Below are 15,398 nucleotides of genomic sequence, written 5' to 3'. Positions count from 1 at the left end.
CATATACTGTTTTGCAACTTATCTGGTAAAATGATAGGACAGTTGTAGGCCTACCAGATCCAGTATAACTGCACAGACATTGCACTGAAGCTGTGAAGAACCTGGGACTTCAACCCCTATCAGCCAAGCATGGACAGTGGACAGGTATGTTGGGAATTGTAGTTGAACAATATCTGGAGGGTCAAAGGTTTCCTACTTCCTGGACTAGAGGTATGTTCAGGAGACATCTTTACCTACAGTTTCACAATCTACCAGTACTTTTCACCTGCATTGTTGGCTTTGATGATGCTGTTGGCAGGGCTAGCGTTCTTCACAGAGCCAGCCTTCTCAGGTTTTCTTCTTCTGGTTTTCTTGCTCTCTTTCATTGCTGCCAGCTCCTCCTCAACCAAGCGTTGTGTATCCAAGACTTTCTGGGCTCTTTTTTGCTGCAGCTCCTAGCAGAAAAAAAATGGTGTTAAGTGTTCTGTTATGGTCCACTTGCTCCTCCATTTGCAGCACTGGCAAATAAATACGTTCCAAGCTCTGAACAAACTGAAGCAATGAACTGATCCTCCCTTAATGTCCAAGGCAGGCAATGCTGGTATCAAGCCCCTACCTGAATGGCTGCTCGTCTGGCAAGACGTGCCTTCTCCTCTCGAATCTTTTTCCTCTCCTCGTCTCGCCTCCGCTGCAAATCCAACATGTTGCCCTCCTCTGTGAGTTGCTGCTGCCTTTCCTTAAAAGGAGTTGAGGCAGAAAGGATTTTCAGGTGTTATTACCAGTTTCCTATTCTGGTACAAATGACAGCTGGGTTCCCCCGCTCCCCGCAAGAGACACTAACACGCGGAGATGTTTTTATTAAGGTATCAAGAAGCTCAAGAAATAAAAAGAAATTCAGACATTCCTGTACATTTCAGATGCGGGACAATTAACTGATTTAGGGCTCTGCTACTACCGGACAGGATGAGAAGGCCTTGCTAATAGCTTTTTGCACAGCTGTAGCCACACTGCTGTGGAAAAGAAGTAGTTTCAGTTTTTGATAGAAAAGAGAAACAATAAGGACTGGTGTAGAGTTTGGATTGTTTCAGAGCAGCAGTATCAAATTTGAGTTAAAGAAAGCTGTTCTGTAAATGCACTAATGAATAAATCTTTCTCAAAAAACCCAGTTTTTTCTGTTTTCTTTTTAAGCTACCAATCTAGGAAGAAGAGAAGAGAAGAGGCAAGCTGGATCAGACCAAAGGCCCCTCTAGTCTAGTATCCTGTTCTAACAGTGCCGACAAATGCTATAAAGAAACATACTGCCTCTGACAGTGGAAGTAGAACAAAGCCATTATAGCTAGTCAGTGGGGGTCGGAGATCTGGAGAAGTATATGGACAGCATCTGATGAGATTTCAGAAAAGGAATGAACAGAACTTCCTGAAAGTGGGAGAAGGTAGGTTTCAGTGTCCTTCATAATCCCCACTCACTTTTTTCAGGTCTTTGCCAAACTATGCTCTTTGAAAAAATGGCTCATAGAACTGTAAAAAATGGCCAAATGAATGGATATCAGTAATATGGATATAACCATATGACCCCAAATGAACAAAACTATTTGGGGATTCTCAGCAAACATGAAAGTCCGCTTTATACAATGCATGTATGCCAGACATACCTCTCTTTTGGAAGCTAGTAAGTGCCTGAGCTGGGCTGCACCTTCCTTGTGCCTCTGAGAGTGTCGTCTGTACCAGCGCTGTATCATCACAGCAGCCAAGTTGACCTGGTTAATGAACCTGAATGGGTAGAAAGAAGTTAACAAAAAGTGAGATGGTTTTCCAACCACAAATGGAAACCCTGCCATGAAGCAGGCAGAGACACACACAGAGAGAGATGCCATGCTGAAAGAGTGGCTCTTGTCTATATAGCTCCTGTTTAGAAAGAGCCCCCTCACCTTTTTTCTTCTTCTTAGAAAACAATATAAAGTCCAACGCTCGGTTCAGAGGGATATATTTTAGACGAACGTGAAAGGAAATCAGGCCCCAGAACTATTTTATTAGAGCCGATAAAATGTGAAAGGACTGACCTATCAGCTGGAAATCATCAAACGCACCTGTTAAAGCTGCTAAGCAGCAACATATTATGTACCCTTCTCTGAACTACCATGAGGCTTCCTCTCATCCTTCTGCATAACTTCCCAACATCTCCTCTGGTTATCTCTTTTGTTGCCAGTGAATTCACGCTTACCGCTCAGCCTCCTCCTCCGATACTTCCTGCCTCCTGAGGGGGTTACTGCTACTGCTGTTATTATTGTTCCGAGCCAGGATATTGCTGCTGGAAAAGTTTTTCTGGGACTTCATGTAGCTGCTACTCTCGGTGTCTTCATTGGAAGTGGCTTTGATAATGTTACTAAGAAAACAAGACAAGAACACTTCAGTCAGAAGCATCCTCTGTATTGCTCAACGGGTTGTTAGCATGCCATACTACCCAGTGATGGACACGTGTCTATTTCCCAGAGTGTATTGATACTGTGTTTTTCTCAAGGATACTGTCCTTGGTTGACTGCCTTGGGAAAGAAAATGCTCCTCACCCACTAACATAATACATTATTCACTCCCTTTAATGACATTTTGCAAGTGACAAGTAAGTCCTGCTAAATCACTCCTGCATTTTCATCTACGACGGCACTTGAATTGGTCAAGGGATGAGCACCAAACATGTAGTTGGGAGGGGAGAGGTTTTAAAGGAAGAAAAACCTTAGCATTTGGCGTACAATGAGGGAATCTCCTTTTGCTCATATACAGCCCGGTTGTGCGGATCATGAGTCTCTGGACTAACATTAATATGAGGGCTCTTAGAAACAACTGCAGTCTAATTTTTCCTAGCAAGAAGGTTAAAAATAAGAGATTCAGGAGCAAGTATGCTTTCATTCCCACAGCTGTGCATGTGTACCTATCTATGCCTCTCTTGTTGAAAACCACTACTCCCCCAATGGCTTGCCCATACTTGAAGTGTTGGGCAGGCTGCCACAGCTAGGCCTTCCCTGGCCCCTTCCAACCAACCTATGGTGCCCACTGGAAGGATGGCTGTGAAAGAACTTACTTGAGGGAGGTGGTGGCCTGGTTGGAGCTCTTGGGCGCAGCTGCCTTGTCCGCAGTGGAGTAGTTATTATGCACCATGGTGGTTACACAGTTGCCCATTGCACCTTTGTTACTCCTCGTAGGAAAGAAGGGCAATATGTTAGCATATTGAAGGCTGTGGGCCAACATGTGCAGACTTCAATCACAAACCTTTAGGACAAGGGTGGCTAACCCACCACCCTCTAGATATTGTTATATTCCAACTCCCATTAGAGTCAGCCAACGTGACCAATGGTCAGGGATGGTGTAAGCTGTTCTCCAACAACATCTCAGGGGCCACAGGAAAACCATTAACTGCTTAGACAGGGTTCAAAAGAAAATAGGGAAAAAATCATAATGGGGGAAAATATCTGAAACAGGCTTTGCAGGTCTTCACCTGGAAAAAAGTGTCAAGGCACCAGGCTGCAGTGCTGTCACTGTGCTTGTTGCCCTGTGACTTCACTGGTACTTCATAAATTGTCTCTCCTGTCCTCTTGGGAGCAAAATATTGCTTCCCACAACAGGTGGAAGAGGAGACTGAATGAAGGAATCAGTGGAGTGGACATGCGGTGACTGCACCCTCTCAGTGAGTTTTCAAAGGGAAAGGCACTATTACCAGGCAAAGACCTGGCAACCCTAATTTGGAATGTGAGAGCACTAAGTACAGGCTAAAGGAATGAGGCCACATGAAAGCACACTGAAGCGCAGTAGTGCTGTTCAACAACAATGAAAGCAAAAACAAAGTGGAAATAATTGTTTTGGCTCAACACTATTTTAGATTACAACCTGTAGCTAAAAAGAGACTGCTGTTCCTTTTCACATGGTTGTCTCCAGACCCTACTCCATTAATACCCATGGACCAGAAATAATACAGCACCCATCTTCAGCAAAAATAGTGATAGCACAAATCCCACCAGTCAAATTTCAGCTAGACCTGGTTGCCTTTCTTACCTGTTATTTGCAGTGAAGTTGGCTGCAAGTGGCACATAGATTTCTTTCTTCCTCATGCCTGCAGGGGCCTCTTGAGTGCTGGATGGGACAGGAAATGTTCTGGGCTGCTCATCCTGCACAACATAACCAGAAATACGCATGAAAGGAAATCACTGTCATTGTATGCGGCAAGTCCTCTCCTGATACTTTTATTCTAACTCATGCAGAGAATCCATCTCAGTCCCACCGTGATTCTCACTGATACCAAAGCCTGCTGGGAGACAAACTCTAGTGGTGGTAAGTTTGTGCTGTGCTGAATGTCCCAGGATGGAACTAATAAACTTCCAAACCGGGAGTGCGAGTCAGGGGCACTGATTCTGTGTACCCAGTGTTAAAAAGCTACACAAGAGCTTTCAACCCCTCAGCTAATGACTGCTAATCCAAATTCCATACCAGGAGCCAAAGTCATTAGCACAGATTACACAATACAAAAGTATGGTAGTAGTACCATAACCCCCGATTTATTTATTTATTTATTTGTCTTATTTATTGGCTGTCCCATAACCTGAATTCTCCAGTAACACTTCCTTTGAACACCTTTTTGCCCCTACTTCCTAGTTCCAAGTATAGCACTGTAGTGCTAGACAGAAGCTGCTGCTTGGATACAACAGAAGAGCATCCCTTTCTCCATATCTTACTCTTAATGCTGCACTAGCATTTAGTGTCAGTGGGGAGATAGCCTGTCCTCTTGTCATGACCAGGGATGGCTGTAGCCTTGTGGCAGGGGGCAGCCTTCCCACTGCTTGTTTTTTAAGGAGAAAGCTATATCCCTGTGCTGGAGAGCACAGCACTCCTCAACAGCTGCCTATGCAAGCATATTCTACGCTGTACTCACCCCAGCAACAAGAACGACAGCTGAATGGGGGAAACACACTGACATTTGAAGGGTGGGAAAATGTCCCCCGCCGCCGATGCATTAGCTAAGCAAAAGGCTTAGATCCTTTGTGACAAAATGTTTAACTGGAAAGGCTCCAGATGCCTTTGCATCTGGAATGCTTTCTGGAGCTATCTGTGTTAGCATAAGAAGGCAAATGGAACAATTCTTAGGATTCCATTGATCTGAAGCTCCTCTGGCACTTGAACTTCCTGTTATGACCTTGCCCTTACCAGGATGTTCCATGTTGTTTTCTTTTCCGGGGAGACTTTACTCAGACTTGCTAGTTTCTTTCTTCCACCTGAGCTGCTTTCAAACAAAGTCAGGAAGTCTCCGTGCTGCTCCACACTGCTGAGAAGCAAAATCACATGATTACTCAGAAATCTTAGGAGTTTGGTCCATTTCCAGAAGCTGTCCACTCGGCCTGCTGAGCAAAAGGAGAACTCGTTCTCCCCCATAAATTACTACCAAGTGTCCAGGAGTAATTACAGATTGGTTTCAGTACCTTCAAGTAAATGAAATGTATAGAAAGGACAAAGAAAGAGGATTTGCAGAAAGGGGATCCGAATTCGAAAAAATTCTATTGGGAAGCAACAACAAAAAATTATATCCAAAATATCCAAAATCTTATTAGAATGGGAAACTAAAGATGGGCTAGTAAAGGCCACGATGATACACTGGGGGTCATAGATCAGATATAATATTGAGTTATCAGCATAGGAAAAATTATGGAATAGGGCAATAAATTTCTTGGCATTGAAGTGTTCAAGACAGAAGGGTCTCTGATGCATATGTGGTGGCACTGTAAATATGCAAAAAAAATTCTGAGAGATGGTATCTGAGGAACTGAAAAAAAATATTTAAGCTCATTTTTCCAAAGAAACCAGAAGACTTCTTGCTAGCAATAATAGGTGCAGAGATACTAAAGAAAGTAAAAAATGTATTTCTGTATGCAACAGCAGCCACAAGATTAGTGTATGTAAAATATTGGAAAGAAAAGATATCTCCCACGAAAGAACAATGGTTGCATAAATTAACTGAATTTGCAAGTATGGTGGCCAAAATAAGAATGGGATGAAAAGAAAACAAGAAACGAGTGGGATTGTCTCGGAGAATATTTGAAAAAAGATGGTATTAAGGTAAACTTTCAAGCAGGGATAAATTTATGATCTGCAGTAGAAAGGATAAGCGAACTGAAGCGAACTGAAGTGAAAATAGGATGGAATAATCAAAGGACAAGTAGCAAACCAAAGAAAATGTAGGGTGTCAAGGAAGGTTAGATTGGGAAGTAGAAAAAAAAACCTTTGATGAGATGACATATGTATGCAAATATGCACTGGAAAACGCATCAATAAAAATTAACTTAAAAAAAAACACACCCTACTCCTCATTCTGGGGAAAACCCTCAAGAAGAAAAACAAACCAACTTCCCCAAAGAGTTCTGAAAGACATGCATGAGTGAATTATTTTCTGCAAAATATTGCATTTCAGTAAGAAATTTATTTAGGGCTCACCTAAAGGCACCGTTCACACGCTGGTTAACCTGAGTCGTGCTATTGGATCTTCGTAAATTGTTCATAGCTCTGGAGGTGCCAAGCCCTGCATCTTCCTGAGAGAAAAAGACACACATCAACAATGCCGAATACTTAGGGGTTGACTACCACTAGGATGCCTTTGAAACAAAAGCTTCCTCTTACATAGATAGAGTGCCCCATCTGCAGCCATCCCAGGATAAAGAAGGTAAGCCCTACAGGTGATACATTAGCAATGCCCCTGGAAGGCAGCTTGAAGGATGCATTCAGGGCTGCTGCCTTGTTACTGGATATTCCAGTGTGTGTTTCTGGTTTTTTAATGTATATTCATATTAAAAATTAAACCAGTACTTATAAGAAAAAAGGATAAGCACATTTTTATATACCATCAAAAATTCCATCTCATGTATGATTATTTTTTCCTATGACAATTGTAACAATATTCAGTCTCAAGAAGTAGATACAGTCTAATTGTAAAATTCATTTTATTTTGCAAAGTACAGGATGAATTGAGTCTTTAAAGTTACCTTGCCCATATGATATACAGGGGGTGGGGCTGGGGATTGATGGAAAACAACCAGTCCATCTAAAGTGCTTTAAAAAAAAAATTGAACAGAATTTTCTGTGCATTTAATGGTCTTGTGTGATTGCTCTGTAAACATATCCCATATGCACGATTCTGTACGCAACAATCAGAGGTCTGTGAAATTACAATTTAGTAATGCAGCCTGGGGTTAAGTTGCGTAATTCATGAGACTCAGTGGAAGTTACCTTTAGTGATAACTGTAGGCCACTTTGTCATTTAGAACCAGGAACTGTTGTCAGCTTAGACCCAATGATAATGCAAACTGATTAGATGGGCAGATGAATGTACTGATCCTTGATCTTTCCATACTCTCTAAAAGTTGCTAGCTTTCATAATGCAATCTTATTGAAAAAACAATTCCTCCAAATCCTCAATATTGTGACTGTTTCTGTCCAAATGCTTCCTTTTGTTTACTACAAAATCTGTGCTTTCTATGTTCAATTTAATTTTTTTTCCTACCTTTTAAATGGCAAAATCTTACATGCATTTTGTATTGTTAAAGCAGTAATGTAGGTTTAGGTTTGATAAGAAAGTATTGCATATATTTCACTTTTTCCTTTAAAAAAGCAAAACCCCATGGCATCAGAATTTCTGAAATTTTTTACAGCTCTAGGGTGGTTTTTGTTAACTCTGGGCTAGAACCCCCTTGCGTTATATAAACACAACAATCTTACATGGGCTGCTCTTGTTGTGGACTCTACTAAACACAGAATAAAAGAATGCACAGCATAACCAGTTAAGATCTGTGATTAAATGAAATATGTTTAGCAGGAACATACTTAGAAGACAGAATAAACTTCCAAGGAGAGCAAATCTATTACCCCCATCCCCCAATACTCACTAGGATATTCCTCTTGGGCTTGTTTTCAGTAATGACGGAGATGGAGCGAGCAATGTGCTTGCCTGGAGAGGCACTGCTTGGGCGCTGAAGCACTTGCATGGGCAGCCCTGTAAGACTGAGATCCACACCATTGGCACTGGCACCCTGGAAGGAAGAGCTGCTACCACGGGCACTCTTCATTGTGATATGGGAACGGAGGCCTGGAAGCAAAGAAAAACACAAAGGTGAAGATGTTATGTTGGCTAGAGGAATTGCTTTCCACATTTCCTATTTTGACCTAAAGCACGGACGAAGGAATAGGGAAAACTCTTGTGAGTATGTTCATAGAACATCTGTCACTGGTCACCTGCAATATCACAGGCCAGCAAATGTCTGTGATGATCCTGTAACCATTATACACAGACCTCTCAATCTCAACAAAGGCATTTACCTTGGCGGTGGCGGCGGGGAATTACTCATCATTTCCAAGCAACCTGATGTGGAAGCCATGTGCTTCAAAACTGAAATTACCCAGTAACAGACACACTTGCTGAGTTGAACATCATCTGGATTGCATGCAACAATTTAGCATGACCCGGAAGCTGTACGCTGGCTCCCTTGGCCAATAAAGTGAGATGAGCGCCACAACCCCAGAGTCGGCCACGACTGGACCTAATGGTCAGGGCTCCCTTTACCTTTTTATGCATTCCCGATGCAAAAGCCGTATCAGGCAATGCTGGTCCCTAAGTATCTAATGGCCAAACTAGAAGATACAGGGGAATCCATGCACAGTCTAGTGGATATGTTTTGTTTTTAAACCACTGAAAAGCAACATCAGATTAGCAGAACATCTCAATGTTTTCCCTCCCTGCCATTTTCTGCCATAGGATGAAACCATAGGATGAAAAATATAGGGTCCTTGTAACTTTTTCCCTGCAGGAAGAACAACAGCTTGGAGAGGGTAATTTTGACTGACATGGGGCGTGAGGGAGAAATGTTATCTAAGTACTCCCTCTGCTGAAATTTGCAGCTTCCTGCCTCTACTTTTCAGTAAACAAACACACAAAACAATACAAAACATTAATGTTAGAACATGGTGTGTGTGTGCGCCACAGACTGCCCAGTTCTGCCCTGACATTACATCCTCCCATGCTCAACTGCCATTCTTGTTTTAACAATAATATCTCCTTAGCAGCTCAACCTCTCGTAAGCAGTTTGGTGCAAGTAAGAGAAAAGCCATTACTTCATCACTTTCCCCCCTCACCCTTCCCAGTTGACAACATGTGATAAATGAACAGTTCCTGGCAATGCCAGACACATAAGAGTACATGGGCTTTCAGAAAAGGATAAGGTACAAGTGACTATGAGGCCAAGCTTAAGGATATGCATATGCATTATTTCACACTGGCCAGATTTTATTCATAAGAGCATTTATATGCCTGAACTTTGGCCCAAAGTGAATCCCAGCAAACTAGTGCATAGAGGGATACATAATTCTACCAGTTATAGCTTCCCATCCTCCAATCCTCTCCTAGTAAATTAATCTATTCTGATAAATGTTCTCATTTTATAACACACACACACACACACACACACACACACACACACATCATATTAGGTTAGCCTTACTTGATTTGTCTCTTAACAAAGAAACTGCCCATCCACACACCTATTTCCCTACAAGTGATTTCAATTGCAAATACGTTGGCCCAGGAAAGATAAACACAAACCTCTCTATGGAAACCATAGACACACACCCCATTGATATGGGTGAAGCCAGCAACTAGGCAGCTCATAGCTATTTCATTAGAGAAACAATGTTAAGATTCAAGGCAGCAAACATGACAGGATGAAACTGCTAAAGTGTGGTCAGCCTTTACATAGGTTCAATATCATTCAAGGCGAATGAAAATCTTCATACAATCTGTATAGTTACACAGTTTCATTGTTTACTTTTTGCTGTCATTTTCCGGTGTCTTGAAAGTTCAATACTCCTGTCGTCTGTACGACAAATTTGGCACTAAAGTACCTGAATGAGGCAATTTCAACGATACTCCTCATAGTGGTCAACCGGATTTTAGGTATCAGCCTATTTACCCAATAACAAAGAACTTATAGTGTTCCAGTGATGCATTCTTTTAACCTGGAAGCATTTCTTATGCTTACTAGAGTAAACATAGCAAATGCAGCAAAGAAAGGATTTAGAAGGGGTTGGGGCTTGAAACCTGGGCACCTAAAATGTAATTTCCCCCCAAGCCTGATGCTATTTACATTAGATATACCTGAACTACTGTATTTGCATAAGGCTGGTGCCTCTTCAAGAAGGCCGCTGTTTCCTAACAACACGAGCGAGCCTATATGAATCATGCACCCTGGAGTACACAAACATCTTGCGGCACGATGCATAGTGCTTAACACCAGATCTCACGCTGAAAAATCCAAAGGAGAGAAAACTTCAGAGCAGCAGACTAGTCCCAAAAAGGGACGCTGGAGAGACAGGATCGGGAGCAACGTTCACCTTTCTGGTGCCTTCCCAAAATACTAGAAACGGGTGGGGAAGAGTTGCATGTTTCTCCAGAGAGGAAGGAAAAGGCATCCAAAACAAGTTCTAGCTCCTCCTCCTTGTCACAGTGCTTTTTTAACAGTTGCAAAGAAGCACCATCCCAAGATGCAAGCTTACAGGGCCAGGGGCTCTGCAAAAGCCTGGGGTTTTAAGCCAGCTCAAGCAGGACTCTGCAAAACAATGCAAACATGCAGCAGCCTGCAGGGTGGCGGGGTTGGGGGGGGTAGAGAGAGAGGATGGCCACTGTCTGGCCCCCCCTCTATATCACATATGGCACACACACACACACACACACACACACACTTACCTCACGCAGGTACCCAAAAGACGAAGCTCCTACTTCTCCTCCCTCTCGCTAGTCGTTCAGGTGATGATGGCGAGAGCCACCACCCCCCGCCCCGCTTCCACACAGGCTCAGTTGGGCTGAGAGGAAGGCCTAGCCTTAAACCGAGGGGGGTTTTCTATCTACACCCCTGCTCCCCAAAAAATGGCCCCCGGAGGCGGCTGCTCCCCCCCACTTTCCGCCCCACTTTTATGATGTAGGGGCCTAGTCCTGCGCTGGGGTCATTCTCAGACGCAATGCCCGCTCATCCCCCGGGCCGCCCGCCTAGAGCATTATGGGAAATTCCCGCCCCCTGATGCTGAGGCTGCGACTCCAGTCCACGGCCCGGCAAAGAGAGCGAGGGAGACCAGCGGAAGACGTAGCGGCAGCCGCCGCCGCCGTGAGAGGCACACGCGAACTTAGTGCGAAGGGGAGGCCCGCCTCCGCTTTGCCACGGCATTGGCCAGAGTTTGGAGAGGCCCGGCTCCTTACCGGCTGGCCGACTTGTCCTTCTGCCGGCGCCGGGGCTAGGTTGAGGGCGCAAGAAAGGCGGCGGGCGGGAGACCCGCGAGGAGAGAGAGAGAGACGTTTGCGGGCTGTGGGGGGAGAAGCATGGAGAGGAGGAGGAGGGGCTTGCACCACAAAGGCGACGACCCCCGACTTAGTTCTGCAGCCAGATCAGGCACTTACTCCTTGCTGGGTCTGTTGGGTATTTCCCCCCTTCCCTCTTTCCAACGGGGGTCTCCCTCTGAACCCCGGTTGCAACTTCCAGGGTTCCCCCCCGTTGCCGCCTCTTGCCTGATCTAATTCTCCCCTGGCCTCCTCGCTGGCCCAAGTAGGACCAATTCAGCCAGCTAGCCCTGGGAATTATCTAATGCTTATTTCCCCTAAATTGATTTCTGAATTTTGAAATTTTATTGTTACTCATGTTTTTATACTGTATTTTATGCTGCTTTTACAATTAAATTTGTTGTTAGCCGCCCTGGGCCCGGTTTTTGAACCGGGAAGGGTGGGGTATAAATAAAAAATTATTATTATTATTGCGAGATCCAAGCCCCAGGCAGCCTCCTTTTTCTTGCCTTAAAGCAACTGCTGCTCCTGAAGCCACCACCATGCGCGTTGCTAGTCAGCATCGTAGAAGTGATAATACTTTTAACCAGCGCTGGGAAGAGGAAGCCTGTTCCCACAACCAACAGCAGTATTTTTTATTTATTTTTTCAGTACAGGCTGCTCATGCATATGGGGTTTGGGACCAAAACACCAGTGATTGCTGGCTTGCAATGCGATCCGCATCCCTCCCCTCCCAGGGATCGTGTGGTTTGGGGCTAGGTCATCATAACCACATGGCTGAATCCATTTGAACGAATGAACGCATTCATGTAAACGAATTATGAAACTTAATTAAGTTGATCGTATCCATCTTTTTTTTTTTTGTCTCTGTAGCTGTTTTATATTTCATGGTGGACTGTTCTGGAAACGTATGGAGCTGCTCAAATAATTACCCAATCTCTTTTTCAAAGCTGATGCCCATTTAAGGCGGCATCATATGCTCAGCCAGCTTCTTGGTCTCCAAGTAATCTCAAAGCAATTGCAACCATGCCTAAGAGACAAGAAGGATGTTTTTGGTAGCCTTGTTAGGCAGTGAGTAAGCCTGACTTCTAACTGCCAGTCAGGAATCAGCTGAAGCTAGGACCAGAATATCCACAAATACTATGCTAATGCTCATAACGTGGAGTATTAAATGAGAAAGGAAATTCAATGGCAGTATTGTGGGTGGATAAAAAGGTACACCAGCCCAGCAAAGGAGACCATGAACGGAGCATGAACAGACATAATTTAACTGCTCTGAGTCATCGCTGAAATTAGCTGAAATTCAGCTTAGTTCTCACTGTGGCGGCAACCCTTGGCTGGGGCTGCACCACTACAAGCTAGGGCTCACTTGACTGAATGCTTTTCCATTAAAACAAACCCACCCTGCATTTAGAAAAGTAGCAGGTTGGGGAGTGGGAGGTAGGGAAATCTTAGTTACAGTTCTTTAGAATATCAATTCTAGGCATCTGTTTTACAAAATGTAAAATTTACGCATCTTGCCCCTGGCAAGCCTTTGGATTGGAATAAGGTCCTTGGTGCTGGGAACTCTCTGGATTCAATTATGTTGTCTCACGTTCAGATCAAAACTATACAACAGAATGCTTACGTTGTTTAAATAAACTTCCATTGCCCTGTATACTTCCAGTACCCCTGCTGCAACATCTACCAGTGCCTGTTCTAACAGTTATTTACACTTATTCCAGAGCCAAACATTACATAATAATCTACATGCTTTTTATGCAAGGTGCATTTTGATGTTTGGAACAGCAAAAGAGTTTTTGTATTGTCATTTTTGCCTGCCAACAGGCACAGCTTATGCTTTATTCTTATCCCTGCTGGGTTAAAACAGCAGCAATCCTGTAAGAGTTCTCAAAATAACAGGGGAAATAAGAGAGACGGGGAATACTTAATCCACCCCATTTTGGGACAGGGCAGAACACTTTTCATACACACTCAACAGAAGCCAAACATAGTGCTGATCATAAATCTAGTGTGTGCTCTCAGCTGCAATCTGCATTCCATTGCTTGTGTTACCATGTTTTATAAAATTTCAACCCAATCCTATGCAAGGTTAGTTTTGCTTAAGCCTATTGGTTTCTGTGGATTTAGGAACACCAAACAGCGTAAGTGTGGTTCTTCTCGGATACAATGCACCGTTTATTACCTCCCTCTCCAGTGAGCATCCCTATGTGCACCAAGTGAAGGAACAGCTGTGACAAATAGGGATAGTTAGAGCATTAAGAGCAAAAGAGGGAAAACAGGAGATAAGCATCAAAGTGGGATTATATTACACAGCTAGTGGGGACATTGAAAAAAAGACTGGATGCAGGTGGGATGAAATGGTCCAGACCTTTGGAGTCAATGCTAGATCAAGTTGTGTGGAGGGAATATTAAAGCTGCCATCTGATACACATTTATTTGGGGGAAAGCCCACGCAAATGCAGTGAGATTTACTTCTGAGTAAACATGGATAGGATCAGATTGCAGCTTGCCTGTTTCTGGCTTGCCTCAAGGCAGGGTGACCAATAGATTTGAGGGTCCTGATTAAACCAAGAAATAATGTGGATCAGTTACACTTTGGTTGCCCGGCAAAATGAACAAATACAGCATAGCACAATTAATAACAGGCCAGCACCTTGAGTGCCAGACAGATTCCACTTAAGCAGTTCAACCTTAGGCTTGATGAGAAGAGGGTGTACTTTCTATAAAGGATTTTGTGTACACACACACACACACACACACACACACACACACACACACACTCCCCCCCCCCAATCCCTTTCGGAGTGGTTGATAGCACACAAAAGTCAGGGCAGGTGTGCTCTCAGAGGGAAAAGTAGTATGCTTTTTAAGAAATGGCAGCTGCGCCATCAATGCTAATGAGAACTGAATCTTCATCAAGTTAAATGCTGCAGAACAAAGAGGCCTTTACATTCTTTTCACATGGATTCAGAGTTGCCTGACCTGCTCAAGGGGTCACATTTCCCTAAAGCAATATCACTTCTGGCTGGAAATAACCAGACTCTCCTTATCAATAAAGAGGAAACAATTCTAGTTCTACAAAAGAGCCAGAATGCAAGACCAAATCATTGGTCCATCCATTCAGCATTTTGACTGTAATGGTACAGCTTTTAGTTATTTTGTGCGTAGCCAGTAAACAACAGTAAAGCAAGCCCTCTTCTCACCCATGCCATCCCATTTGCAAGGGATATAAATATATATATGCCTATTTGAAAAAGGGCAACTGAGTACAAAGTAAAGGGGAAGGCAGACAGCTAGTGGTAGATAAAGTTAAGCAAGGGGGCTAAACATGGCAAGAACAGAAGCCGGGCTGCCTAGTTAAGGTACTGGGTCAATTACTGACCAAAGGGAAACAGAAAGCTGTGCCATATAATAATGAAGATCTCGGAAGTATTTTTCTGGTTTTAGATTATTTCTCCTTTGCCGCAAATATTGAGTCTGTCCTTGACCAGTAGCTCACAGAGGGAGATGTTTAAAAACATCTTGTACTGTAAAATGATCTTCAGTTACTAATGGAAACTGCAGATCTGGAGAATGTGTTTTGTTTCGTGTACATTTTAAAGAACCTGACTAAGGTTAATCCTGGTCTCTAGAGTTTCAACTTTTTTCTTTTTTTGTAAGGGGCAAGTGTAAGGTATGGCATTCTTCATATAAGCCAATTCTAGACAGGGCGGACTGCAAACATCAGTAACCCACTGACATGGTGAAACCCCAGCTAGAACCCCTGTTATCAGCAAGCCACTGTTTGTCAAAGGGAGTTGCTGGAAAAGTAATTGTTAACTTGGCAGGAAGATTCATCACAATGCATTTTCCTGTGAGAAAGGTGGTTGCATTAATGTTGTGGGGACCTATTGGAAGATCCCTGTGACGTCACCAGCCGCTGTGGGTTGCATCCAACAAAATTGTCCTGTTCATGCAAGGACTTCTGCTTGCACTATACAACTGCACCTCCCTCTCCCTGACCCCATGCTATCCAAACCTGTCCTGTGATTCCCCCAATGCTCTGGAGCAGATGGGAGTGCATAGG

At 43.6% G+C, this 15,398-nt stretch overlaps 1 protein-coding gene across 15 annotated transcripts in view; it reads right to left on the bottom strand.

The window, feature by feature from the left end:
- The window catches only part of CEP131 (centrosomal protein 131), a 31,420-nt gene extending 20,074 nt beyond the window's left edge, over positions 1-11,346 (bottom strand). For 10 of the 15 annotated variants that reach the window (XM_077924068.1, XM_077924072.1, XM_077924079.1 and 7 more), the window contains exons 1-10: positions 10,157-10,256; positions 7,896-8,095; positions 6,451-6,545; positions 5,170-5,287; positions 4,024-4,136; positions 3,056-3,169; positions 2,201-2,362; positions 1,632-1,749; positions 596-715; positions 266-434 (exon numbers count right to left, since the gene is read on the bottom strand). In XM_077924068.1, coding sequence (XP_077780194.1) covers positions 266-434; positions 596-715; positions 1,632-1,749; positions 2,201-2,362; positions 3,056-3,169; positions 4,024-4,136; positions 5,170-5,287; positions 6,451-6,545; positions 7,896-8,095; positions 10,157-10,241 — 1,294 coding nt within the window. In that variant the 5' untranslated portion in view covers positions 10,242-10,256. Of the gene's footprint in view, positions 1-265; positions 435-595; positions 716-1,631; positions 1,750-2,200; positions 2,363-3,055; positions 3,170-4,023; positions 4,137-5,169; positions 5,288-6,450; positions 6,546-7,895; positions 8,096-10,156; positions 10,257-10,744; positions 11,180-11,251 lie in introns of those variants that run through there. The other 5 variants (XM_077924069.1, XM_077924076.1, XM_028714598.2 and 2 more) reach the window with 4 other exon arrangements.
- Positions 11,347-15,398: the final 4,052 nt, after the last annotated feature.

The sequence above is a fragment of the Podarcis muralis genome, chromosome 2, assembly GCF_964188315.1.
Source record: "Podarcis muralis chromosome 2, rPodMur119.hap1.1, whole genome shotgun sequence".
Taxonomy (NCBI): Eukaryota; Metazoa; Chordata; class Lepidosauria; order Squamata; family Lacertidae; genus Podarcis; species Podarcis muralis.
The sequence above is the reverse complement of the archived record's forward strand: the minus strand, read 5'-3'. Positions and strand labels throughout refer to the sequence as shown.